Source organism: Pteronotus mesoamericanus, unplaced genomic scaffold (genome assembly GCF_021234165.1).
Source record: "Pteronotus mesoamericanus isolate MK-2021 breed Mesoamerican mustached bat unplaced genomic scaffold, CSHL_Meso_final scaffold_137, whole genome shotgun sequence".
Taxonomy (NCBI): Eukaryota; Metazoa; Chordata; class Mammalia; order Chiroptera; family Mormoopidae; genus Pteronotus; species Pteronotus mesoamericanus.
Genome location: NW_026555306.1, coordinates 4254863 through 4282791, shown reverse-complemented (window position 1 = coordinate 4282791; position 27929 = coordinate 4254863). Strand labels below are relative to the sequence as shown.

Sequence of the window (27929 nt, the reverse complement as noted above, 5' to 3'; positions counted from 1 at the left end):
GGAGGCTGGGGCCACCTCCTCCCGCAGAGGCGCCTCCCCAAGCCTCCCGCCTCCAGCTGCCTCCCTCTCCCCGCCTCTTTCTCCTCCCTCTCTCCACCGCTCCTCCTCCCTCACTGCCAGCCCCCCCTCCCCCAGGCCCTCCCCCCCTCCTCCCGCGGTCCCCTTCCCTCCCCTCTCCCGGCTCTCCCTCTCAGTCTCCTGCTCCTCTCTCTCTCCCTCTCCCTCTCTCCCTCTCTTTCTTTCTGTCTCTGTCTCTCTCTTTCGGGCAGAGTCACCCACCACTGCCCGCCCGGTGCTGGGGGGACCTTTCCCAGGCGGTAGCTGCAGGTAAGAGACCCTCAGTTAGGTGGGGGCTTGGAGGGAACCACAGTGTCACCCCAGGCTGGTGGAGGGGGGCGTTTGTGGAGCCCGGAGCCGCTTTTCCCTGAACTCATTCATGGCGGGTGGGGGGCTGCATATTCCAGGTGGGGGATACCAGCGCCCTTCGGTGGGGTGGGGGCCCCACCAGCAACCGACGTCTCATGCCTCCTGCGTTCCAGGGAGCGTGGCGGGCTGGGGAGGGGGTGCCCCTCTCGGGCGCCAAGGGGGCGAGAGCATCCCACGCCATCTGGGGAAGCCCCCCCCCCCCCCGCCCCAGCCCCCACCTCTGGTGCGCTCCACCTCCACCCTCCGCTTCCCGTGTCTGGGTCTCCTCTTCAGCGGCACGTCTCCTAGGGGTCCCTGTCCGGCGGAGTCCGCCCGTCTCTCCGAGTTCCGCTCCCCTTCCCCTCCCCGTGCCTCCCCGTGCCGGGTCGTTCTGTGCCTTCCCGGCGCTCCGTCTCTATATAAGTCCTTGTTTCTCTCCGCCTTCCCCTCTCGCCATCTCTGTGTGTTCCCACTGTCTCAGCTTTCCTGTGTCTCTCTCTGTCCCCACGTCAGAGCGTGTGTCTTCCTCTGTCTTCCTTGCCCCTGCCCCTCTCCCGCTGTCTCTTAGTGTCTGGTCTCTGCCTTGCTCTTCCTCCTCTCCTCTTCCTCTCCCCAGGAGCACATTAACTCTCCTGCACACCTTTGTCCCCACCCCTGGCAGGGGGAGACCTGGGGGAACAAGATCCGCCCTGCCCAGTGGACTCCCCCCAGAAGGTGCGGAGTCCCCGAACTCCTCTCCCTTCTTCAGACGAGCTCCCTCCCATCCACCCAGCCAGCGCCACCGTCCCTCCCCGGAAGACCGAGCTCCGTCCTCCCGGCTGGTGTCTGGCATTCTGAGGCCAGTCCTTGCTTCTAACTGGTGCCCTTTGTAGTACAGGCTGGGCTAGCCCTTTCTCCCCTCTGACCTCCCCATTTCCTCCTCACACGGAGTGTCCGGTCCTGCCTGCAGTCTAACTTCCACACCTCTTGCTGTTTGTCCATCATGACTCATTCAGCCTCTTGACAATTTCTGAGCACCTTCCCTACTCCAGGCACAGCACTAGGTCCCAGGCCAGCCCCTTCTGTCACCTCACTTCCATCCCACTCATGGTGTGTCCACTTCAGACCTGTCTCCTTATGGAAATGGATCTCAAAAGCTTCTCCACCACCCATTGGTGGCTCCAAGAGGGCCCTTCTGAGTCTAGAGGTCCCTGGCCAATACATCCTGTTCTTTCCTGGAGGGAAGGGGGCCCTCAGGGAAGGTGGGTGACAGTGAGTGACAAGGGGAGAGGTGTGCACCTGAGTCCGCAGCCCACGCTGCGATGGCGTGAGTCCTCAGGTGCCCACTTGGGGCTCCCAATGGGTTAAAAAGGGCGCCAGCTTAGGAGTTCCACGAGCTGAGTTTCCGTCCGCTCTGCCCCTGACTTGAAGCTGTGTGGCTTGGCCAAGGGCTTTCCCCTCCTGGACTTCAGTGCACCCATCCGGCGTATCAAAGCACCGGGATTGTGTGTGTGCGTGTTTGTGTGTGTGCATGTGTTCGTGTGGGGGGGGGGTGTCCCCCAGCTGGGACCCTGCATGGCTCACCCCGGAGCAGTAAGCGTGCACGTCCAGAAGCCTGGGTCCCCACCTCCCACATTCGTTCCAGGGGCAGCTGGCAGCCCCTGCGCCCTCCGCAAGCACACCCTTCCCTCCTGCCAGACTGGAGCCCCCCTTGAGCTTGCAGTCCCACCCTCCTGATGACCCAGCTGGCCACCAGCCCACCGGAGAGCGTTGGCCCCGGGGGACAGCGTCAGCCATCTGCCCGCCGGGCTCCCACCCTGGCCTCAACCCGATCCTTTTGCCCCCGGATTCTCGACCCAGATCAGGTTTCCGAGCTGCCGGTGGACGGAGAGAGGCGAGGCAGGAGCCTCGAGGAGGGGGAGCCCAGCTGTCCCCGGTGACAGGGCTCGGACCTCTTGCTTGTTCATTTCACAAATATTTATCTTGTGCTTTCTCTCTTCCCCTCAGGCCTCAGGGAGGGGAAGCCGGGTTTTTGAGGAAGAGGGAAGGAACCAGGGTGCTTTGTCCGGCCCCTGGACAAGGAGAGCAGGCATGATGGCCGCGGCCAAACCTGCCCCCCCCCCCAGAGCTGCAGAGGAAGGGGCAGCTGCTTAGACCAGAGGGGGGACTTCGCAGGCGGGCCACGGCCCTTCCACGAGGGAGGGAGTTAGATGCTTTAGATGGATGCTTGACTCCCAGGTGGCCCTTGTTCCTCCCGAAAGCTGGGGAGGAGGGAGGGAGAAGAGCATGAGTCTTCGCTTTGGATCCTGGTGGGTTTGTAATTATGCCTAAGTCGTTGCTAATTAGGGGGCTGCTAATTAGACGTATCATTAGGGGACTTGCCGATGAGGGCTAATTGTGTAGTGGCCCTTTAAGAATCACCCCTCTTCCCGCCTACACACACACACACACACACACACACACACACACACACACACACAGCTTCGGAGGTTCTGCCAACAGGCTGCCTCCCTCTCTCCAGGAGGAGCCAGCCAGCTCCCAGCCCGGGAGTACGTGAGTAGGTGGGTGTGTGTTGGGAGCAGGCTGTGGGCTAGACTCCGAGGAGAACTTTTTTCAGAGAGAAATGGAAGGTGCTGAGAGAAATGAGGCTGGTGGCCGAGAGAGAGGGGTCAGGGTTGGTGGAGGCCAGGAGGGCCTCTCCCTTCCTCTCTCAGTTCTCTTTTTTTATAGTCCACTGGGTTACCATGGCAACGCAAGGCGGGGTGGGGGGCAGTGCGGTGCAGGGCTGAGGAGCTGAAAATCAGGGCCACTCTTGGAGAGAGAAATCGGGAGCCAGAGAGCTGCTGCTGGGAGACTTTGGACCAGTTGTTTAACCTGGCTGAGCCTTGGTCCTCTCATCGGTGAAATGGCTGGGGACTCCCCCTAGGGGGCTGGTATCCTTTTGAATGGAATGGGCAGGGCAGGCAACATCTGAGTGGAGACCTTAAGCGGGAGAGGGAGTGGCTTTGTAGGGAAGGGAGTCTGAGGAATGGGAACATCAGGTGCAAAGTTCCTGAGGCAAGAACTTCTCCGGTGTGCCGGTGTGCCGGAGGACCAGCGAGGAGGGAGTGTAGCTGGGGTTCAGTGAGCGAGAAGGGAGAGACAAGGCCAGAGGCGGAGTGGGAGCCAGATCGCGCGAGATCTGGGGAGCCAGGCAGTGGGCCTTGGTACTCTGGGCGAGGAGGGAGCCAGGGAGGCTGCTGAGCAGAGGAGAGATGCAAACTGATTTGCACCTTTAAAGGAAACCTAGGGAAGACAGAAATAGCCACTCGAACCCAGGACCAGAGGCAAGAAGAGAAATATTAAAACAGTAGAGGCCCCACACCCACAAACGGGACATAAAACCCAAAACAGCATTCACGTGTCCCAGCTGCTAAGGGATTCCGTACCTTACTGAGACTGGGGGTCCGGGAGAGACACGCCTGCCCCCATTGCCGGGAAGGACGTGCGACAGGCCCTGTAGCGGCCCCTCCCCAGCCCCTCCTGAGACAGACACACAGACGCCCCAGCCCCCTCCACGTTCCAGATTCCAAGCAGGAGCATGCTGAGACCAAGTTGGACACCTTAGAATTGCCTGATCAATCACCTCCAGCCCCTTGCCTTGCCCACAGCATCGTTCAGTCAGTGTTTGCATGTCTGTGAGGTTCATCTGTGTCATTGGGTGTATCGGTAGCCCGGTCCCTTTTCAGTGCTGTGTAATATTCCACGGTGTGCCGCCCTCCCCACCCCACCGTCTCTCTCCATTTTACTGTGGATAGGCATCTGGATTGTTTCAAGATGGCAGCTGTTATACATAAAGCTGCTGTGAACACCCTCGTTTGTGTCCCTTGGTGGACGCATGACCCGTTTCTCTTGGATACGTGCCTGGGAGCGGAATTGCTGAACCGCAGTTTTCACAATGTTCAGCTATAATTTCCTGAAGCGGTTAAACCAAGTGACAATCCCATCTGCTGTGCGTCTGTGTTCACCTTTCTGTGTCTTTCTCCCTTGGTCTCCACGTCTGCGTCTCCCTTGGTCTCCATCCTCACAGCCGCGCCCTCGTCCTGCACCCCCCACAAGCCCCAACTCCTGCGTGTCAGGCGGCGGCGGGCTCCCCTCACCCAGTCTTCCTCCTCCTCTCCCCCCGCAGGCCCCCGCCACCCTCCATGGCTCCTCTGGCCCTGGTGGGATTCACGCTCCTCCTGGGGGCTCCCCCGTGCTCGGGGGCAGCCACCCCGACCCCCTCTCTGCCACCTCCCCCCACCAATGACAGTGATACCAGCACGGAGGTCTGCCAGGGCTCCAACCGCTGCCAGCCGGGGGTCCTGCTGCCTGTCTGGGAGCCCGACGACCCATCGCTGGGCGACAAGGCGGCGCGGGCCGTGGTCTACTTTGTGGCCATGGTCTACATGTTCCTGGGCGTGTCCATCATCGCCGACCGCTTCATGGCATCCATCGAGGTCATCACGTCGAAGGAGAAGGAGATCACCATCACCAAGGCCAACGGCGAGACCAGCGTGGGCACCGTCCGCATCTGGAACGAGACTGTGTCCAACCTCACGCTCATGGCCCTGGGCTCCTCGGCGCCCGAGATCCTGCTGTCCGTCATCGAGGTCTGCGGCCACAACTTCCAGGCTGGCGAGCTGGGCCCGGGCACCATCGTGGGCAGCGCGGCCTTCAACATGTTTGTGGTCATCGCCGTGTGCATCTACGTCATCCCGGCCGGCGAGAGCCGCAAGATCAAGCACCTGAGGGTCTTCTTTGTCACTGCCTCTTGGAGTATCTTCGCCTACGTCTGGCTTTATCTCATCCTTGCCGTCTTTTCCCCGGGAGTGGTCCAGGTGAGCAAGGACCCTTGGACACCGCCTTGGTGCCTGCGCGTCTAACAAATCCAGAGGGGTGGTTCCTGGGGCTTGGAGAGGCGATTCCTGCATCTGCAGAAATGCATGCTCACAGCAGAGAGGGCCGCCCGCTGTGTCGTGCGGGGCACGCACTGCGCAAGAGCTTGGGGCTGGAGAGGGCCAGCCAGGGCCGGAGTCCAGTGGGTGCGCCCAAGCCATGTCTAGATGGTGCTGCAGACCCTGGAAAGGGCTCATCAGCCCCGAGCGGGGTGCCATTTGCAATATGCCCACCCAGAAAGGACAGCCGTTAACTCTCGCAAGGGCGCCACGTGCGCAGACAGAGTCCTTGTGATCTGTGGAAGGCACACAGCCATTCACAGCGTGGCCAGACATTGGCTAGGTATGTTCACGTTTTCCTACTCCCCCTGCTTTAGTGCATTATTTATTGCTACTTTGGCAATAAGACATCCCCCATTTGCACAATTCCTGCTACAGTTGCATGATCTGGCCTTGTGTTTTCTGACAGTGCTAATTGATTTGGGTGACTTGGTGCAATTTGCATAATTCACCCGTGGACGCGCACAGACATGTGCCCTCATCTGCGTCACCGAACTCTGTGTTCACCAGCTACACGGTCATGGTCTGCACCATTCACTCGTTACTCATGATTGACCTCCGTTGTTAGGGTAATTTACACCGCCTCACTGTCATTTACACTCAGTCAGCATAGGTATAAGCCCGGTCCGCAGCAAAGACCACTTTGCATAATTTATTCCAATAGTGAGGCAAAATTGAGACCCAACTGCATAATTTACACCCACATTCACGTACTCATTTGCCTCTCATTTGTCCAGTGTCTTAACCCGCATACTGTGGAGTCTTCCTTTAAGACATTTGCCTAATCTATTTTCCACAATCCGGAGACTGCCGTCTATATTTGCATAATTTATTTATGGGCCTGCCTAATTCATTTGCGCACATGCATAATTTATTTGAGGCTACCTAGGATTCCTTCACACATGTGTAATCTATTCGTGCATATCTGTCAGGTTTGGCCAGTTATACTTTCTTTCCAGGAAGGATCTGAAGGTAGAAGCATGAAAATTCTTTGCAGATGATGATATAAAGGCAGAACAGAGGGACGAGGAGGCACAGGGCCGGTGGCACCAGAAGACAGGGATGAGAGAGGGAGGGCGGCCGTTCCTATGGTTGACCGTGACTGCGGCCCTGGGGTTCCTGGCTGCCACAGTGAAAAGGACAGAGCGAGGCATCACCGTTTTCAGGCACCGTTAAGAAGGATGGTCCCCTGATTCAGGTTTTTTAAATGGTCTTTGATGAGGATTTACACCAAAACTGGGAAACAAATCTCAAACGCCAGGGTAAGAGGCGGGGTTGGGGGGGCGGAGGAGAGACTTCCCCAGGGAAGAAGCTGGCTGTGATGTATGCAGGGAACCGAGGGTGGAAGACTCGTGGTTCTGGATGGAGAAGTAGCCACAGAGGATCCTTTTGAGAGTAACAGAGACCAGACTTATGGGACATTTCTGTGGAGTAACTGCAGGAACTGGCAGGAGAGAAAGACATCACCATCCCTCATAAATGCAGTGAACTGCGACAGCGAGAACATTGGTCTGGCTCTGGATTTTTCCAGAAGGGCTGTGTGACCTCAGGCAAAGCCCATACCCTCTCTGGGCCTCGGTTTTCACATTTGAATAATGGAAGGGGTTGAACTAGACCTGCTGGTTCTTGACCCTTCATCCCCAAGGCTCCTTTTTTTTTTTTACTAATAAATATTTTATTATATCCCCTTTAATCTGCTGATACTAAATTCTCAGATAATAAGAGAGAGGTCTTCTAGCCTCAGAGTTTGGTGCATGGACCCTGGAACTAGGTGCCTAGGTTCAAATCCCACCTCTGCTGCTTCTTATCTGTGTGGCCTGAGGCGGTTTCCTTACCTGCTCTGTACCTCAGTTTCTCCCACCTGTAATTGGGGGGCCGTCATAGTACTAACTTAAGAAGACTCCATGAGGATCAACTATAGCTGCATGTGGAGGGGCTTAGAATAGCCAGCCAGGATCAGAGTGAATGTGAGCTGTTCTTCTCATGGACGAACTTGAACTTGCCTAAGTGGTTGGCTTTCCTAAGTTGGTATAATGCCTGAACTGTGATATAAAGAAAAATAATCTCTCATGAGACAGTGTGCATTTTCACATGTAGATGCTTTGGCATGAGCACATTAAGAGTCATGGTGAGGCCCTGGCTGGTGGGGCTCAGTGGACTGAGCTCTGGCCTGCTACCCGAAAGGTCGCCAGTTCGATTCCCACTCAAGACACATGCCTGGGTTGCGGGCCAGGTCCCCAGCTGGGGGCCTGTGAGAGGCAGCTGATCAATGTGTTTCTCTTCCTCTCTATCTCCTTCCCTTCCCCTCTCTAAAAATAAATAAATAAAATCCTTTTGGGGGGGGGAAGAAAGAACAAGTTTGGGATTAAAAGAAAGAAAAAGATCAGAGACCATTCTATGCGAGGATTCAGGATTCAAGCAGAAGAGCAGGCAACCACAAGGTTAAAAATGAGTGTATTCGGCATATGTTAAACCCTACAGGAAAATACCTCATACATACAGAAGACAGAGTTGAATACTAGACTCCAATTTTTTTTTTATTACTTTTGATTTTAGGGAGAGGGGAAGAGAGGGAGAAAGAAAGGGAGAGAAACATTGATGTGAATTGATGTGAGAGAGAAATATTGATAGGCTGCCTTCTGTACATGTCCTTCCTGGGGACCAGACCTGCAACCCAGGCCTGTGCCCTGACCGGGAATCGAATTGGTGACCTTTTGGTTTGCCCAACCGAGCCACACCAGCCAGGGCTAGACTCCAATTATTATAAGCAGGGTTTTCACTCTCGTGAATATCCAGTAGGAGGTTCCAAATTCAGGAAGGACATGGGACAATTCTGTATTATGAGGGGCTGGATGTCACCAGGTCAAGATCATATTCTCCTCCCCAATTATGGTGGCAACCCATCAGCACCCCTGGATTTATTGTTTCTTCTAATTTTTAAAAAGATTATTTATTTACTTATTTATTTTAGACAGTGGGGAAGGGAGGGAGAAAAAGAGGGAGAGAAACACCAATGTGTGGTTGCCTCTCACACACCCGTACTGGGTACCCGGCCTGCAGCCCAGGCACGTACCCTGATTGGGAATCGAACCAGCAACCCTTTGGTTCGAAAGCCAGTGCTCAACCCACTGAGCCACCCCAGCCAGGGCAGCACCCCTAGATTTCTGATACCACCTCTTGAGGCATTCCTGTCCACTGCGGCCTGAGCTGTCTCGCTCCTCTCCCAAGGAGGACTCCCAAAGGAGTCCACATGTCCCTGTGCAGTGAGTGTTCTAAAAGGAAGATGGGAATCTGCTAGAATCACCTTTTATGATTTATTTTATGTCTTTAATCCTCACCCGAGGATGTTTATTGATTTTCGAAAGGGAGAGAAACATTGATCTGTAGCCTCCCGCACACGCCCTGCCCGGGGATCAAACCCGCAACCTTTTGGTGTTTGAGAAGCCGCTCCAACAAACCGAGCCACCCGGCCAGGGCTAGAATCTCCTTTTATTTACCTGCAGGAAGGAGAGCCAATCTTAGGGGTTTGGGATTTTCTTCTGATTAAGAGAGAATCCCCTGCAATATACACAGTAGCTAGTTCAGTGAACACAGGCTGAAGGTTCATTCACAGCTTGTGCAGGAAATTTCACTTCTTTTCACAAACCTACCTGGTGGCTTTTGTGAAGTTTTACTATTTCCAAATCTTGCCTTTTCCCTGAGTGATCAGGAAACACAATGACAAGGATGTGAAACGATTGGATCTTAAAAGATATTTTCCCTATCAGACTCGTTTTTAAGATTCCTCTGGGGCCATCTAATAGTAAAAAAAAACTCTTTAATCTTTTCTTCCTTATCTTTAACAAGAAAGGCAACATTTGAGTCTACATGAGGATCTTCAAGGTGTTGGTAGATATTTCCTGTGTACCTAGGTTTATGCAGTCCCGGGCGGACTGAGTCCCAAACATCAACGAGCCCAAGATAATGCCACTAGTAATGATGATAGTAATAATAACAACTGTGGTAATTTCACATTCTGAGTATTTTCCCTGTGTCAGGAACCGACAATGCTGTGTGCCAGGGCACATAACTCATTCAGCCTTGGGGATGCCCCCGCTTCGTAGGCCAGACATCCCAGGATCCAAACGGAGCCCTGGCTCGCCTCTCCGGGGAGGCAGTGTGTAAACATGGGAACTCATTTCCCAAGGCTGTGAAGGAGCCAAACTGTGCCTCTTTTAGAATCAGAGTCTGTCCCCAAGGGCCAACTTCCAAGGAAGGAGAGCCCGGCCAGGGCTGTATTCCCTGGTAGTGGGGGACCTGGGAGCATCTGGGGAGGAGGTGGGCAGAGCGCAGACCCCAGACGGGACAGTGGCCGGGGTTTGGAGAAGTGGAGGCTCCCAGGTTGGGTGGGTGGGGAATGGAGCAGGGAGAACAAAGCAGGAGGGGATGCGGAAGGAGGCCGGGAGTCACCAGCTCTGCCCCCACAAGGGCTGGGGCTGGGCGCAGGGAGGGCTCTCCCTTGGTGGTGGCTGAGAATATCTGGGCTCCTGGCACTTGGGCAGCTGGGCATGGTTCCCAGCGTGGGAAAAGGTGGATGAATAAGGAGGCCAGGAAAGAGTCAGGGAAACAGACAGACAGACAGAGACAGAGAGACTTCGAAGAATCTCACATGGGAAGGAGATAGGTATCTACAAAATTTATAAAAGGACATGGAGGCGCCACAAGAGGTAACAAGAAAGGGAGACAGAGGAGGGGGGAAGATAAAAAAAAAATCAACAGACAAGGAATGAGACGAGGCGAGGAAAGTGACAAAGACTTAGATGGAGAGAGAGATGGGGAGATACAGAGAGACAAGGCAGACAAAAAGAGGGAGAGGGAGAGGGCGAGACAAAGAGAGGCAGAGACGGAAGGCTGAGATGGGCAGAGACGCGAGGAGATGGGGAACGGGTGCGCGGGGAGCACCTGCTGCGGTTAGGGGCCCAGACAGGGGAGACCGACCCTGAGAGCCGGCGGGCGGCTGCGAGCGCGCCCCCTGGCGGCGTGGCGGTCGGTCCTGACCCGCGGCCGCCCGCAGGTGTGGGAGGCGCTGCTGACCCTCGTGTTCTTCCCGGTGTGCGTGGTGTTCGCCTGGATGGCCGACAAGCGCCTGCTCTTCTACAAGTACGTGTACAAGCGCTACCGCACCGACCCGCGCAGCGGCATCATCATCGGCGCGGAGGGCGACCCTCCCAAGAGCATCGAGCTGGACGGCACGTTCGTGGGCGCCGAGGTGCCAGGCGAGGTGGGCGGCCTGGGCCCCGGCCCTGCCGAGGCCCGCGAGCTGGACGCCAGCCGCCGCGAGGTCATCCAGATCCTCAAGGACCTAAAGCAGAAGCACCCAGACAAGGACCTGGAGCAGCTGGTGGGCATCGCCAACTACTACGCGCTGCTGCACCAGCAGAAGAGCCGGGCCTTCTACCGCATCCAGGCCACGCGGATGATGACCGGCGCGGGCAACGTGCTGCGGCGACACGCGGCGGACGCGTCGCGCCGAGCCTCCCCGGCCGAGGGTCCCGGCGAGGACGAGGACGACGGCGCCAGCCGCATCTTCTTCGAGCCCAGCCTCTACCACTGCCTGGAGAACTGCGGGTCCGTGCTGCTCTCGGTCACCTGCCAAGGCGGCGAGGGCAACAGCACCTTCTACGTGGACTACCGCACCGAGGACGGCTCGGCCAAGGCTGGCTCCGACTACGAGTACAGGTGGGTGCGGGGGCGCGGGGCGGGGGGGTGGCGGCGGGGGAGGCAGGGGTCGCTGTTCTCACAGTGTAGGCCCCGCCATCCGGCTGACTCCGGGCTCACGGGCCTCCTGGCTACCTCCGGCGCCCGCCCTTACCCTGCTGCGGGCCGACCTGCAGGATTCATTCAATTCATTCATTCACTCTTGAGCGCCTATGTCATTCTAGACACTGTTCCAGGCATTTGGCACGTGCTGCCGGATGAGAGAACCCGAGTGTCCACGGCCCCCAGGGTCGCCCCCCCGCCCCACATCCATTGTAACCTGTGGGTTCTCGTGCTTGATACCGCACTGTGTTCATGATGTACCCCGCCCCCACCCCATTACTAAAGTAAAAATGTTTATTGAGCACCTACTGTATGCCATGGGTATATCATGGTGAACGAGACACCTAAGGTTCCTACCCTCCAGTTGCAATAAGGCCATGAACTAGTAAACATATAAACATCAGGTACTGTAAGTGCTACGTGGGGAAATTAAGGAGGATAAGAGGAGGGTGACAGTGCCCGAATTGTCCCCAGGTCTCTGGCTGCACCGTGAAGCAGCAGACCCTTTGCACGCTGCTCAGTCTCACTGCCCTCTGCCCACGCCCCTTTGGGCGGGCCGGCGGGCCTCCCTGGCCCAGCAGTTCCTACTGAGCACCTACTGTGGGCCAGAGGTACTGTTCGTGGCTCAACATAAAACAGTCAACAAGATACCGCCTCTGTTCTCCAGTGGCCCACAAAATTCTTCATCCTTGGTAATTCTCTCCATACCACACTCTTTCAAGAACTGGAGCTTTACAGTGTAGTTTGTTAACTGATACGCATGTCTCGCGCAGTTTCCTATAACAACAACACTGGCCGTGCGTCTACTGTGTCAGAGAGGGACCTGGGCAGTGGGGGCCAGCAGTGACTGAAACACATGGGGTCCCTGCCCAAAGAGAGTCAGTGTCCTCATGGGAATTAGGAGGTGTACACTGAACCCGGAAAAATATCAGGAAGGGGTAAGAGCTACGAAGATGAAAGCGGAGGACGGGGAGAGAGTGTGAGAGGCTGAGCTTTTCACGGGCACCACCTGCTAAGTCACGCGTCACACCTCCCTGCCATCCTCTGCCTGAACTATTCAAAGACCTTCGGTTCTGCCATCACGCAGCAGCCGGTGCCTCCCCCGATGCAAGAATCGTTCGTCTTCTGTCCCGACTGCATTCCTCTCTTGCTTTAATATATAATATTAATAACCGTGGCACTCTGTGTGAGTCGCAGACAGCATGGCCTTGCATGCGCCTGCTGAGAACCACCACATTCTCCTACATAATCACAAAGGATTGTCACACTCGGGACATTTAATACTGAGTCCATATTATGACGCGACGCACGGTCCATGTTTGTGTTTCCCCAGTTGTCCCTGTAACATCCTTTGTGGCTGTGTTTTCACTCCCTCCCCCTCTTCCCATCCGACCCAGCACCACACATGGTGTCTGATTGTCATGCCTCTTGGTCTCCTTCATTCTGGATCAGTCCCTCCTCCACCTTTCTATGGCTTTTGTGACCCCGACACTTTTGAAGATGATAGGCCAATTACCGAACAATCCTCCCGTCTACTGTTTGCTTGTGGCTAGCGTCAGCTGATGCACTTTGGGCAGGAATCCATGGACGTGATGCTGTGTCCTCCTCGGTGCCCAGGAGGCACATGACACCCACGTGTCCCCTTCCGGGTGATGTCCAGTTTCACTGGTAAAGATGGCGCCAAAATCACCACGTTGTGCCAACTCTGAAGTTTACATTTCTTCTTTAAATATTTTCAGTTACTGTTGGTATTCAATATTATATTAGTTTCAGGTGTACAACATAGTGCTTAAACATTTATTAAACTTACAAAGTGATCCCCCCGATAAGTCTGGTACCCACCCAGCACCATACACGGCTATTACAATATTATTGACCATATTTCCCAGGCTTTTACATCCCTGTGACAATTTTGTAACTGCCGGCTTGTACTTCTTAATCCCTTTGCCCTTTTCTTTTTTTTGTTTTTAAAATTTTATTTATTTTTTAGAGAGGGGGGAGGGAGGCAGAGAGAAACACCAGTGTGCAAGAGAAACATCACTTGGTCGCCTCTCGCACGCTCCCAGCCAGGGACCTGGCCCACAACCCAGGGAACGCCAACTGGTAACATTTTGGTTCACAGGCCGGTGCTCAGTCCATTGAGCCACACTGGTCAGGGCCTCCCCTCCCCCCTTTCGCCCAGTTACCCTATTGCCCTCCCGTCGGGCAACCATCAGTCTGTTCTCCGCACCTATGAGTCTGCTCCTGTTTTGTTTGTTCATTTATTTTGGTTTTTAGGTTCCACATATAGGTGAGATCATATGGCATTTGTCTTTCTCTGACTTACTTCACTCAGCATAATACCCTCCAGGTCCCTCTGTGTTGTCGTAAATGGGAAGATTTCATTCTTTTTTAATTTTTAAAGACTTTGTTTATTTATGTTTAGAGAGAGGAGAAGGGAAGGAGGAAGAGAGAAAGAAACATTGATGTGTGAGAGATACATTGCTCGATTGCCTCTCTCACACCCCCAACTGGGGAACTGGCTGGCGACCCAGGCATGTGCCCTGACTGGGAATCGAACCAGTGACCTTTCAGTTCACAGGCCAGCACTGAATCCACTGAGCCATGCCAGCCAGAGCTCATTCTTTTGTATGGATGAATAATGTTCCTTTGTATATATATGCACCACATCTTCTTTATCCACTCATCTTCTGATGACACTTAGGTTGCTTCCATATCTTAGCTATTATAAATAATGCTACAATGAACATAGGGATGCATATATCTTTTCAAATAAGTGTTTTGGGTTTCTTCAGTTAAACACACAGAACTGGAACTGGTGAGTCATAAGGTAGTTGTTCTATTTTTTAATTTTTTGAGGGCGCTCAGACTGTCCTCCGCAGCGGCTGCACCCATCTGCACTCCCACCAATAGCGCGCAAGGGTTCCCTTTTCTCCACATCCTCAGCAACACTTGTTTGTTGACAAGTTTGCATTTCTAACGTCCTATAACTTTACGATTCTAAGATTCTACTCTTCATATGCAAATACTACTAGCCAGCTTTCATGGAGTGCTTTTCCCGTATTAACCCAGCCTTGTAACGCCTCCATCAGGTGGACAGTATTATTAGCTCCATTTTACAGATGAGAATACTGAGGCTCAGAGGGCTGCAGAACCCTAACTGCCTGAGATCACGCAGCTAGCATGGGACCCGGCCCAGCTTGGAGCAGATTGGCCCGCACGGCTGGACGCCTTAGGCACCACGGACGCGTCCCCGTGGACAGCGGGCTTCCGCATCAAAGAGCCGCTATTCTCCCCGCTCCAGGTTTTGTCACTTTGCCAGAACCTGGGGGTCCCTCTGCCCCTCCCACAGGGCTGGGCTCCTCTTGGGGAACTGGAGCCCAGGAACCCTTTCTTCCGAAAGTGATAATAGTAATGATAATGAACCCCCATCGATCATGTAGCCCATTCCAAAGCCAGAGCTGAAACCCACGGTGGGTGGGGTTGGGAGGGACAATGGAAGATTTTCAAGGTGCACTCACAACCCAGAGCCACTTTGATGTCTGCAGCCCTGCCAGGAGGGGCCCATTCATTCCCTGTCCCCTCAAACTTTCACCCTGACTGATCTAATGTCACTGCCTCATTCCTTCCCCCGCCCATTATAGGGCATCTGGCGTGTGCTTCAGACACTTACACCGCTGACACCGCTGAACCTAAGACAGCTCATGCCCTTCCTCCGCTAAGAGGCCTCACAGGGTTTCCCTGTCACTTGGAGTAATCACCAAAGTCCTCCTCAGGGCCCACGAAGGCCTCTGACATCTGCTCCTGCTCCCTACTCTGGGCCATCATCTGTCACCCTCCACGGCAGCCACGCTGGCCTCTCCACTGCCCCTCAGACACCGCAGGCCCGCTCCTTCCTCAGGACATTTGCACTGGCTGTTCCCTTCAACACCCATACTCTTCCCCCGATATCCTCCACTTGGCTTCCACCCTCAGGTCTCTGCTCAAGTGCCACCTCCTTGGCGACACCTTCCCTGACCACCCAAACGCGCCACCCTCTCCTCACTCTCCCTCTGTCTTTCCCCCTCACACCGTGGCCACCTGGCGTCCTGTTCATTATTCATCTCCCGCACCAGGACAGAAGTGCCACTGGAGCGAGAACTCTTCTCTGGTCTGGTTTCGCTGCTATTTCCCCAACACTTAGAACAGCGCCTGGCACACGGCAGGTGTTCGGGAAATATTTGTTGAATGAATCAACTGTAATGAAATCACTACATGCGTCATTGTCACTGTGATAGGGCTCTGCCACGACGCTGTCAGCCCCATGAAGACGCAGGCTGGTGCTGAGCAGGTGCTGAGGGACTGTTTGCTGAGTGAATAAGTGAGGCCAAGTGGGGGAGTGTGGTCTTTCTCTCGGGGGTACCTGGCAACGCAGGGGTGTTTGTCAGAAGTGTGACAAGGTCAATTCTGGATCCTGCATCTCTCCTCCATGTGCGGTCCACTTACCAGGACCATCTGCACCCCTTGGGAGCTAGTTAGAAACGCGGGGCTTTGAAACCTGCAGCTACTGAACCAGAAGCTGCAACTTAACAGGATCCCCCCACAGAACTTAAGGTCTGAGACTCTTCAGTATGGAACCCTCCAGATTCCCACTCCACCTTGGGGCTTTGCATGTGCTGTTCCCTCTGCCTGGAGAACTCCCACTCGTCACAGCCTCCCCCAGGAATCCTGCCTTGGTCTCACCTTCCACAGTGGGGGGGCCAACTCTGTCTTGACCGCCTCCTCCACTCCCCTCCCCGCCGGAGGCCCATCCTGATTCCGACTCAGTATTATTTGTTTAATGCCTGTCCACTCTCATACCTGTGAGTGCTCCCGCGGCACCGCCCCCGCCTCCGGGAAGCCTGCACCGGCTCCCCTCCCCCAAGCCGTTGACTGCCCGCCCTTCACCCCTTTCTTTCTGGCTCCTCCGCTGCAGCGAGGGCACGCTGGTGTTCAAGCCGGGCGAGACGCAGAAGGAGCTGCGCATTGGCATCATCGACGACGACATCTTCGAGGAGGACGAGCATTTCTTCGTGCGGCTGCTGAACCTGCGCGTGGGAGACGCGCAGGGCATGTTCGAGCCCGACGGCGGCGGGCGGCCCAAAGGACGGCTAGTGGCGCCTCTGCTGGCCACCGTCACCATCCTGGACGACGACCACGCGGGCATCTTCTCCTTCCAGGACCGCCTGCTGCACGTGAGCGAGTGCATGGGCACCGTGGACGTGCGCGTCGTGCGCAGCTCGGGCGCACGCGGCACTGTGCGCCTCCCTTACCGCACGGTGGACGGCACAGCGCGCGGTGGCGGTGTGCACTACGAGGACGCGTGCGGCGAGCTCGAGTTCGGCGACGACGAGACCATGTGAGAGCGCCGGCCCTCGGCCCGGGAGGTGGGGCGGGGCCTGTTGGAGGGGGCCGGGCCACGCCCGGGAAGGGCATGCGTGGTAGGGTCCAGTGAGTGGGCGTGGTCTCTGGGTGGGTGGGGCCTGGTGGGTCCGCACCCAGGAAATGGAAAGGTAAGCGGAGGTGGGCAGGGCTCAGAGAGGGGGCGGGACAGAAGAGAAGGAGGAGGAGACAGGAGTGATGGGGTGTGGCCAGGAGGATGGCGAGGGACGTGCGCGGGGTCTGGGAGAATTTGGCTGGTTTGGGAGAGGAAGGGGCAGGTGAGCAGCAGGTGAGAAGAGAGTAGGATAAGGGCCTGGGCAGAGGAGCCTGGAGGGCTTACTTGGCAGCTGGTGGAGCCGGATTGTGGCCTGAGTAGATGAGGGGAGGGTCCTGTCTCAGCAGGAAGAGGGCGAATGGGGGGCGAGTCTGTCGAATGGAGAAAAGGCCTAAGGCGCGGCTGGAGCCTGGGCAGGGACTCGAGGAAAGAAACCGGGACAGCGGAAGAGGGCGGGGATCAGGAGAGGGGGCGAAGCTTGGGGTAGTGGGTGGAACCCGGGGAAGTGAGAGACCCAAGGGAAATGTGGGCGGCGCTTTGGGAGAAGACTGGGTAGGACTAGGGGGACCGGAGGCGACGGAGGGCTGGGGTTTGGAACGAGGCGGTGGAGTCTCGGGCGCTGGGCTGGGTACACAGGCAAACGTCCGTAGACACACCGACACAACGCACACACGCCCGAGCGCCGTACGGCCCCACGAAGCGCACCCCGAAACACAACCAGGGGCGTCCTCGCGGCCAGACGCCGGCCGCCGCGCTCACAGGTGCCCGAGTCCCCGCGGGCGCGCCGGCAGCCTCGCCTCCCCCGCCCGCTTGGCTCGCTCCGCCCGCCGCCCCCGCACGCCCGTCTGCTTTCCCGCCTCCCGCCGCCCACGCACCTCCCGCCGAGCCGGGCCCCCGCCGCGCTCTCGCGCTGCTCCTCCTCCCCCATCCTCCGTGCGGGGCCTCGGCCCGGCTTCCCGCCGCGCGCGCTCCGTCCCGCCCGGTCTCCCTCGGCCTCTCTGCGTCTCTCTCCCTCTCCGGGCAGCCTCTCTCCAGGCCTCCGTTCATCGCTAGGTCTCTGTCCCCTGTGTCTAGCTCTTTGTCCCGGTTTATATTTCAGTCCCGGATTCTCCTTCGCTTTGCCTGGCTTGGGGTGAGAACCTGGGTGGGGGGCCTGAAAGCACCGTCCGGGGGGGGGTGCACGAAGAGAGAGACAGAGATAGAGGAGGCAGGGAGAAAGCGATGGAGAGAGGGAGAGCCGGAGAGACAGCCAGAGTCGGAGAGACAGACAGGAGGGAGAGAGAGAGCGTGAGGGAGATGGAAACTTAGAGACTAGAGACAAAGGGAGGTGCACACGGAGAGGCAGGGAGAGAGAGAGAGAGAGAGACTGACCTGGAGGAAGAGGAGGGAGAGAGACCGCACGGGAGGGGAAGAGAGGCGTTCTGACCGCGAGACACTCAGTGGGACCCAGGGATGAAGGGGTGCTCGTGAAGCAACAGAGAGGAGAAGACCGTGGGTCAGCGAGTGGACCGGGAACAGCAGGAGAAAGAGGAGGGGTCTGAGGCCAGAGGCCGTCCCGCGGGAAATTGGGGTTTCCAGGGATCCCAGGGGCCAGGCGTGAGAGCGATGGCACGGCGGGCTGGCGAGGGAGGCTTCTTCCTCTGACCTCAGGAAGCCCTGCCCTTGTCCCGCTCTAGTCCCTCTCGTTGTCCCCTCCCCGCTGGGCTTCTCCTCCGGGGTCCCCTGAGGGCGCGCTTGCTAGGAAGCCGGTAGGTGTGCGCGTCAGCCACTGCGTGTCAGGGGATCGCGGCGTGTCTGCGGGAGCGGGAGGGTCGGAGGGGTGTGTGTACCAGCCCAGCAGCTTGTCGCCCTGTCGGCAGCTGCCCGCGCGTGTCGGAGGCTGTGAGGACCGCGCGTTGCCAGGAGCTTCAGCACCGCGGACAGCTCCCGGCCCACGCCCGAGCGAGGGGCCCGCCATTCTCTCCACCCACAGAAAATTTAAAATACCCTGACAGCAGGAGACGGTGAGGGTGGAGGGGGGCGTATGTCCCCACGCGACCGTCTCGTGTGTGTCTGTCTTTGCATGGGTGTCGCTGCGACCTGTGCGTTTGTGTATTGAGATGGGTCTGGCGGGCCTTTTCCTTGAATTGCGTTGACTCCGCCATTCCTTTCTATCGATATGGAGAGACCTAGATGGAGAGAGGACAGATAAAGAAAGACAGAAGGCCTTGGCCCCTGAGGCTCAGCTGGCTGGAGCGCCATCCGGCAAACGCGAAGTTTGCGCGTTGGATCTCTCCTGGTCAGGGCGCACGTGCAGGGCGCAGGTTCTGTCTCTGGTCGGGGCGCACTCGAGAGGCGGCCGATTGATGTTTCTCTCCCATCGATGTGTCCCTCTCTCCCTCTCCTGTTCCGTCTCTCTAAAATCAATAAACATGTCCTTGCGTGAGGATAAAAAAAAGAAAAGAAAAAGGAAAGCAGAGAGGGTCAAAGCCAGAGCCAGAGCCAGGGAAATAGAGACACGGAGAGGCTGAGAGATGGGAAGAGAGAGAAGAAGAGTGAAAGGGAGACCGAGATGCAGAGAGAGACATTGAATGGAATAAACAGACACCCAAAGGCCTAAAGAGCAAGAGCTATGGAAGCAGAGACTGCATGGAACCACTGGGGGGTCTGCAGGTTGGCCCTGTCGCCGAGGCTGTGATGGGGGCGTTGTGCTAACGGGCATGTGGTCCCTGCAGTTTGCCACCGCACAGGGAACGGCTGCGGGGCGCGATGGCGCGCGGGCGTAGGCGGTGTGACTGGCTGCGCCTCCTCCGCCGGCTGACGGTGTGGGCCGCTGTTTGTGTTTCTGGGATCTGGGGCTGGGCCCTGCGGTTCCTGCTGCGGAAGCGCTGCCAGTGGCAGAGCGTGCGCTTCCTGGGGTTGTGGGTCTGTGATTGAGGGGATGGGTTGTGCGCCTGAAGGGGAGGGATAACTTCCGACTCTTCTTCCCCTGCCACCCCCTGGTTACCATAGCAGCGGGGATGCTGAGAAAATCAATGAGCACTCAGTTAACCCTCCAGATGTGAGGAGGACAGAGTGCAGGAAGCCGATGGCTTCTTGCACTGAAGGATTTGAGTTCACAAACGTTTGTGGAGGGTGCGCCGTGTGCCAGGCACTGTTCTAGGCGTTGGGGATACAGCAGGGAATGTAAATGAACCAAGCAGTGGAACTTGAATTTTAATGCACAGAGGCAAACGGCAAAGAATAAACACAATAAACAAACAGTAGATGGTGTGTTCGAACTAAGAAGACACAGAGTGGAGAAGGGGGCTGGGGCGGGGGCAGGGACGGGCTTCGGTGTCCGAGAAGGTATTGGGAGGGGGCCTCCTTGAAAGAGAAGGGGGAGCCAGAGAACCAGAGGCAGTGGCGGGGTGGGGAGTTGGGGGCGCAGGGCTCTCAGCGGAAGGGACAGCTGTGCAAAGGCTTGGGCAGGGGCAGGCCTGGTTGTTCAAGGAACCGTGAGGAGCCCAATGCCGCTGGGGTGAGCGAGCCGGGGGCGGCGGCAGGAGGCCAGGAAGCCAGGAAGCGGACAGGGCCAGGTGGCACAGGGCCTCGTGGGCCACTGGACTCTGGCTTGGGTCCTGGGTGAGACGGGAGCCCTGTGAATGTCTTGAGCAGAGGAATCTAACTGACGCTGTATCGGAATCCCTTGGGTTGCTTTTTAATAAACCTCAGCTTCCTCAGCTGTTTCTGGGCTTGCTGCTGTCAAATGGGGAGGGAAGGGGGGATCTTCCTCTGAGGATGGTTTTGAGGACGGCATGAGATTACAGAAGGCGGGGTGCTGTGGACGCTCTCGAAACTGGGTGGCCAAGAGGTCAGGTGTCTGATGACTCAGGGCAGAGGCCTTGTGCTGAGTGTCCTGCTTCCGCCCGCTCAGGAAGACTCTCCAGGTGAAGATAGTTGACGACGAGGAATATGAGAAAAAGGATAATTTCTTCATCGAGCTGGGCCAGCCGCAGTGGCTGAAGCGAGGGATTTCAGGTGAGGGGCGAGGGGCGAGGGGCGGGCTGTGGGAGAGGGAAAAGGTCCAGGGTGCGGGGACCGTTGGGGCATCCATTGCGGGCGCGTCCTCCAACGCAGGCATCTGAGCTGCCCAGGGAAGCCGTCTCACTTTCTCTCTGTCTGTCTCTCCCCAGCTTTGCTGCTCAATCAAGGTGAGTGGAGTTACCTCCTGGCTTTAACTAGAGACGGGGACACTGGAGGGAGCATCTCAGGGGAGGGCGGTGGCCTCAAGCTACTCTTTCAGGGCAGGTTTGAGGCAGGTCAAAGGTGAGATAAAGGTAGATTGGGGCTGGGTGAGGGTTGGAGCTGGCCTTAGAGTGGGTAGGGCCAGTGGATTTTAGGTTTAGAGTCAGGGGTTCAGAGGCCAAGATCATGTCTTATCTGTAGTTAAGGTCGGTGGGGGAGAGGGTCATAGAATCTGATCTGGGTTCATGGTGGGGTCAGAAGGAGTCAGGCATAGGGTCGATCAGGACTGCGGTGGGGTTAGGGTCTGAGATTAGGATTAGGACTGGGTCACGGTTAGAGTTCAGAAGGAAGTTGGTTTCTAGATTTGTAATTAGAATTGGGGCCAGGCTCTGATATTGGGGTGAGAGGTGGGGCTAGGGTCAGTGGCTTGGAGATAGAGAGAAAGTCGAATTGGGGTTTGGAGTTGTGATGAAGGCTGGGCTAAACATTGTAATAGTTACGGTAAGTAATTCAAGCTGCTGTATAACAAATAGGCCCTAACTCCCAATAGATGGACACAAAAGTCCTGTCTTGCCTCGGCAAAGGTTCCTGAGGGTGTGCCTGGCTGGTGGGTGGCTTTCTTCTGAGAGGCAGAGTTGGGTGGTACTGGGTTTGTAGCAAAGGATCAACATACTTTAGGGAGATAAGTGAATTCAGGTCCAGTTATAGGAGGTCTAGGTTCAAGATTTGTACTGAATTGGGTCTCCCCTTCTTCAGCCCCTCAAACATACTCTAGGATGTTTTCAGAGCTTGGAAGTAGAGACCAGGCCTCCTCCTTCAGGGGTGCTGATGATGTCGATGATGATGTTGGTGATAATAATAAAGGAAATAGCATTTCTAACTACCATGTCCCAGGCACTATCCTAAACACTTCCCGTGAATTAATACTTTTAACTCTCACAACCGCCCTGTGAGGTAGGTACTGCACCCGGTCTATAGATATGAACCCTGAGGCACAGAGAGGCTAAAGCATTGCCCAAGGTCACACAGCACCCACCACATAAACCCCAGAGGCCACAAACTGAACCTCATGGCTCAGCCACGGGAGCTGGGATTCAAGCTGGGGACAAGGTGGTCAGAGAGGAGTCTGGGGCAGTCTGTAGGGCCTCACCAAGGAAGCTTCTCAGAGGACACAGATGGGTAGTGGAGGCACCACAGGCCTGGTTAGGCAGGCCTCCCTGGAGTCTAACTCCCACCCCTCATGCTGCAGGGGACGGGGACAGGAAGCTGACAGCGGAGGAGGAGGAGGCTCGGAGGATAGCAGAGATGGGCAAGCCGGTTCTTGGGGAAAACTGCCGGCTGGAGGTCATCATCGAAGAGTCGTATGATTTTAAGGTGATTTTCTGGGGCCTCACTTTCGTGGAGTTTTGCCTGCGTCGTTTCCTTGGGCGTCTAAGAGAGGATGGAATATGAGGGTCCCGGGAAGGGGGGACCAGGGGTCGGAAACCATCCTCCAGGTCCCTTTGTTAGCACCATGGACAGCTCAGCCTCCCAGCCTGGCTCTAGGGTGTGGAGGGTTGGGGGTCCCTGAGCATGGGGCGTGGGCCCCCACCCCAGTCCCTCATGGGCCCCCTGGGGTGCTCACCAGCAGGGACGTCTTCCCCACCCTTCCATCCCCAGAACACCGTGGATAAACTCATCAAGAAAACGAACTTGGCTTTGGTGATTGGAACCCACTCATGGAGGGAGCAGTTTTTAGAGGCAATTACGGTGAGCGCAGGTAAGTGGGGAGGGAGGAGAGTGAGCAGAGAGAGGGCAGGGAGGTGGAGAGAGACATGGGGAGAAATGAATGGAAAGGCAGAGGGAGGGAAAGAGCGGCGAGGAGAGAAGGGCAGAGAGAGGGAAGAAAAAGAACAGGCAAGACACAGCGGGGGCAGACAAAAAGGAAAAGACAGGACAAAAGGCAGGAAACAGGTACAAACAAGAGACAGACACACAAAGAGAGGTGCATCGAGAATCACGGAGAAAGAAAGGCGCAGAGAAGGGGGAGAGATGCAGTCAGCAAGCAGCAGAGGGCCGAGCGAGGGGCAGGCGCACGCAGAGAGACGGAGGGGCAGCGCGCCCGGCGGGGGTGTCCCCGCCCAGGCCTTCTCTTCCTGTCTAGTGATTAGAGGGTGGAAACAGGTTAAATGGCAAGGCCTTCCCAGACAGAGCCTGGGCTCCTCTGTTGCCATGGAGACAGCACAGCACCCAGCTCTCCCCACCCCTGTTCCCTTCCCTTCCTCCTTAAGCCTCAAACGGCTTCTCACTGCCCCCCTGTGGCCAGAGACGCCATGACACTTGGATCACAGACTCAGTCCTTTATGGTACAGACCGGGGAAACTGAGACACAGGGACAGAGGAGGGAGTGGCCTGAAGTCCCACAGAGAATCCAGAAAGGGATGAAGTGGACCTCAGGGCTTCTGCCCCTTGCACAACATCAGTTTTCCTTCAGGGAGGCCTGTCTGGCGGGAACAGAAAACACACAAGAAATTGTGGCTGGGAAGGAACTGGTCAGCGGCGGGATCCAAAAAACCAGGCTTCGGCCCTGGGAAACTGCCAGGGAGCAGACCTCGAGACTCAGCTTGCAGGCCTAATACAGATGAAGTGGCATTTTCCTCTGAAGCCACGTTCTTTGACATCTATTTCTGAGGGATCCCTGGACCCGGCCCTTTGCAGGACATTGCTGGGGACAAAGAGATGACCATGACACCTCAGGCCCTGCTCTCATGGAGCTCATAGTCCAGTGGAGGAGACAGACCTGTGACAAGAGAGTGACAACCCAGAGTGGGCAGGGCTGGGACGGGGACCTCCGGGAGCTGCAGGAGCATCTGACCCAGCTTGAAGGTCAGGGAGAGCTTCCTGGAGGAGGAGACTTCTGAGCTGAGTCTTCATATGGAAATAGGAGAGTGTTCTCTATGCTTTGATGTTATCCATGTCTCGCTATAGTCAGTCAGGGGTGCGCTCAGTGGCAAACAACAGAAAGCTCAACCACAAGTGGCTTAAGCACACAAGTTTTTTTTCACAGAAGAAAAGAAAATCTGCAGGAGACAATAGTTAGCAGCAGCTTAGTAATGTCATTAAATGCCTAGGCTCCTTCTTTCGTTCTCCTTCTGTTTCTCAGCTTTTGACCTCACGGTTGCAAGGTGGCTGCTTCACCTCCAGGTGTTGAGTCTATATCCCAGGCAAGAAGAAAGAGGAAGCAGAGGATCAGGAAGGGGCAACATGTTATGTTTGAATTTCCAGTTTCAGTTTCCAATTCCCTTTTACTTGGGGTCACAGAAAAAACCTCATTCTTTGAGATATAACATGCGGAACCAAAAATCCACACAAACCATTTAAACATTTACACATTAAAACATTTATTTCTTTAACAAGGCAAGTGGCTAAGAAAAGTGGGAAAGGAATATGTGACCTGAACCCCCGAACCTATCAGTCTCTCGTTGCCTCAGCTGGCACCAGGTACCCTCTGTTGCTGACATCCGGAGAGTCCTTGGGTTGGACCATGGAAATGGCTTCATATCTCGGTGGCTGGCCTGCATTTACTCCCTGGCTGGCTCTGAGTGCCTGGTCAGGAGTTACAGTCCTTCCAGATGTAGCGCTCGGCACACACAAGTGTGCTCGCTGCTCTTCATTCATTGCTTTATGCTTGTCGGTTTAGGGCAAGGTAGACAACATGTCATTTGTGCTTTCCTATTACACAGGTCCCTGCAGGTCAAAGGTGGGTCAGATTTGGTCACAATAGAAGACACAAACAACTCCAAGGATGAGGCATCCTTTACAAAGCTCAGAAAACCCATTCCTATCAGGAAAGCTAGAGCTTTCTAGAAACCCTCCCTTTATGCCTCATTGCCAGACTGGGTCACATGGCCACTGCTGCAAGGGATTCTGGGAAAGCAAGTATTAAGCTTAGGACTACTAACTGCAAGGAATTTTGGGAGAATGAATATTTTTATCTGAGAATAGGGCTGTTGCTAGCCTTAAAGGATTCCAGGAGAGTGACTACTGTTAGCTGGGTTAATGGCTCGCTCTACCTGCAAGGGATTCTGGGAAAGTGGGCACCTTTAGCTAAGCATGCGGCTACTATTAGCTGCAATGAATCTAAGGAAGCAAATATTTCTACCTGTTAATATTCCTACATGGCTATAAAGGCTTCTGGGGGAAGGAATATTTTTAGGTAGGGGTATGACCACCTCTAACAGCAAGGAATCCTGGGAAGTTGAATATTTTCAGCTGGGCCTATGGCCTCCTGAAGCTTTAAGGGATTCTGGGAAAGTAGCTATTTTTACCTGGGTCTGTACATTCTCCTTGCTGCAAGGGATTCTGGGAAAGTGATTTTAGCTGTGGATGTGGCCACACCTAACTTCAAGGGACTCTGGGCAAGCGATTCATTTTATGGGACTCGCTGTCTGGAAGCTGAACAAGCAGGGGCTCTAGGCGAGGAGGGAGGCATGGGTGTGTGCCCCAGCTGGGTCGTGTGCCCACAGGGGACGAGGAGGAGGAGGAGGACGGGTCCCGGGAGGAGCGGCTGCCTTCGTGCTTTGACTACGTCATGCACTTCCTGACGGTGTTCTGGAAGGTGCTGTTCGCCTGCGTGCCCCCCACTGAGTACTGCCACGGCTGGGCCTGCTTTGGCGTCTGCATCCTGGTCATTGGCCTGCTCACCGCCCTCATCGGGGACCTTGCCTCCCACTTTGGCTGCACCGTTGGCCTCAAGGACTCTGTCAACGCTGTGGTCTTCGTGGCCCTTGGCACCTCCATCCCCGGTAACCCCCCCCCAGAGACCCCGTACTGGGGTAGGGTCTCAGCCGAGCCAGGCAGGGAGATAGGTCCTGCAGAAATAAGGTGGTGGAACCCTGCAGCACTCGTGTGGGCGGTCCCAGAGAGATAGGCTGGTGGGGCGCAACAGAAACTAGACAGGAGCCGTGTACGTTCACTCTGTGAATGGGATCCTCCCCAAAAGCCACCAGGTGGAATGTCCCATAGAACTAAGACGGTGGGACCTAGTAGAAGACAGAGGATGGATTCCATAGAAACAAGATGTTGATTTCCCTTACTCTCCTCCCCCCCCCCCCCCCGTCCCCACCAAGAAACTAGATGGAAGGTTCCATAGAACTATGTTGGTGCGCATGACGGGAATCAGGCCAATGAATTTCGCGGCTTTAATGAAGTGGAGGGAGCAGGGTAGAAATCAGAGGTTGAAGGAGGGGCTGCCATGCAAATAAGACAGTGAGGTTTCAGAGACTCCAGCTTATGTCCCACCGTAAGGCAATGGCCAAGATCCCTTCTTCCCAAACAAACCCCAGTGAGAGTCCCTTAGAAACCAGGTGGCCGAGCTGGCTGCCGCCTTTGTTTTCCACATCAGTGCGTTCACCAAGAGCAGGAGGCGGGTCCTGCGGAAAGCAGCCCTTGGGGATTGCTTGGTTTTCCGATGCCTGCCCTCCACACCAGAGACCTGAGTTATTAGAGAGACGTTCAGGAATTGATGGAGGCCATAGAAACCAGGCCGCTGCTTGACAGAAACCATGTGGGGAGTTGGCAGGAAAGGGGTTGCATATGGGTGGATCCTAACACCTGTTTTGTCCACCCTGGTGGCAACAGGGTGATGAGGCCTGTAGACAAACAGGCAGTGGGGGTCATGGGAAGCAGAGAGTGACTCGCTTTGAAAGCAGGCAGCAAGTTCCACAGAAAGTAGGCAGCAGGCTCCGTAGGATGCAGAGAATGGTCCCAAGAACTTCAGGGAGGGAGTGAGCCCCAGAGAAAGCAGGCAGTTCCACAGGAAGCAGACGGTGGGTCCCCTAGAAAGCAGGCAGTGGATGCCGTGGAAGTAAGGCAGCGAGTTCCTCAGGAAGCAGGCAGTTGGTGCTGTAGGGGGGCAGGCACAGGGGTCGTGATGGGCTTTGCCTCCTTGGTGGGGTCAAGGTCCTAGGCCCCTTAGCACAGTCTGCCCAGGGCTACAAGGGTGGGAGGCGGGCCCGCACCACGCCCGCACCAGGACTGGATCACCGAGACGCGAGGAGAGCACCAGGCCGGGACAGGTGGACGCCAAGCCCTGGGGGAGGCCCGCGGAGCCCTTCTGACCCGCGCGCATCTGTGCTCCCGCAGACACATTCGCCAGCAAGGTGGCTGCGCTGCAGGACCAGTGCGCGGACGCGTCCATCGGCAACGTGACCGGCTCCAACGCGGTGAACGTGTTCCTGGGCCTCGGCGTGGCCTGGTCGGTGGCCGCCGTGTACTGGGCGGTGCAAGGCCGCCCCTTCGAGGTGCGCACCGGCACGCTGGCCTTCTCCGTCACGCTCTTCACCGTCTTCGCCTTCGTGGGCATCGCCGTGCTGCTGTACCGGCGCCGGCCGCACATCGGCGGCGAGCTGGGCGGCCCGCGCGGCCCCAAGCTCGCCACCACGGCGCTCTTCCTGGGCCTCTGGTTCCTCTACATCCTCTTCGCCAGCCTCGAGGCTTACTGCCACATCCGGGGCTTCTAGCGCCCCCTGCAGAGACTCGGCCTCCCCTGGAGACGGCGGCACGCGCGCCCCCCCCCCCCGCCCCCCCGGCCTCCTCCTCCTGGCCGGGCTCGCCCCCTGCCTCCTGGGCATCGATCGTGTCCCCACCAACAGCCTCCTCCCTTCCCCTCGGAAGCCCGCCCGGGCCCTCCTACCGGTCACCTACAGCTCCCGTCCTTCCCCGTTAGTTTCCGCCCACACCCCGGGGGAAATTTCCTCCTGGACGTCCCTCCTCTCCGTGACCCTCTAGAGAATCTACCGCCTCTGTCCCCAGACACCCAGCCTTGACTTTCCTCTGGAGGACCCGCTGCCGCCGCCTGCGCGGACGGACCTGTGTGCCCCAGGCCCTCAGAATCCAGCCCTCCCTGGGGCGCCGAGAAGGAGACCGATCCCCGCAGGATCGCGGGGCTTTCAGCCCGTGGCCCAGCCTCCGGGGCGCTGCGTGCGGCCTGCGGCCTGCGGGAAGCGGGCAGAGGAAAGGAACAGGCGGATGCGGGCGCGGAGGGGGCCATGCCTTCCCTGATTTCTCCACTCAGGCCCTTGGGAAGACGCTAATTCTCGAGGCTTGGAGACGGGAGGGGAGCAGACCGG

The 27929-nt window shown here is 56.6% G+C and overlaps 1 protein-coding gene across 4 annotated transcripts; it reads left to right on the top strand.

Annotated features, from left to right (window-relative positions):
• The first annotated feature begins 194 nt into the window (after positions 1 to 194).
• Positions 195 to 27343, top strand: SLC8A2 (solute carrier family 8 member A2). 4 transcript variants are annotated; one of them, XM_054588507.1, is made up of 10 exons: positions 195 to 327; positions 4553 to 5243; positions 10414 to 11078; positions 16114 to 16536; positions 20510 to 20613; positions 20769 to 20786; positions 22070 to 22194; positions 22480 to 22569; positions 25418 to 25604; positions 26944 to 27343. In XM_054588507.1, the coding sequence occupies exons 2-10, from the start codon at positions 4569 to 4571 to the stop codon at positions 27318 to 27320; spliced, it is 2664 nt and encodes an 887-aa protein (XP_054444482.1). In that variant the 5' UTR covers positions 195 to 327; positions 4553 to 4568; the 3' UTR covers positions 27321 to 27343. The 4 variants fall into 4 exon arrangements, with proteins under 4 accessions (XP_054444482.1, XP_054444481.1, XP_054444483.1 ...); XM_054588506.1 differs by having other exon boundaries at positions 22480 to 22579; positions 25326 to 25604; XM_054588508.1 differs by lacking the exon at positions 25418 to 25604 and having other exon boundaries at positions 22480 to 22579.
• Positions 27344 to 27929: the final 586 nt, after the last annotated feature.

Coding starts and splice junctions, on each gene's coding strand:
- SLC8A2 (XM_054588506.1), top strand. CDS start 4,569: ATGGCTCCTCTGGCCCTGGTGGGATTCACGCTCCTCCTGGGGGCTCCC. Junction 11,079..16,113: donor GGCTCCGACTACGAGTACAG/GTGGGTGCGGGG, acceptor CCTCCGCTGCAG/CGAGGGCACGCTGGTGTTCA. Junction 25,605..26,943: donor CCTTGGCACCTCCATCCCCG/GTAACCCCCCCC, acceptor GTGCTCCCGCAG/ACACATTCGCCAGCAAGGTG.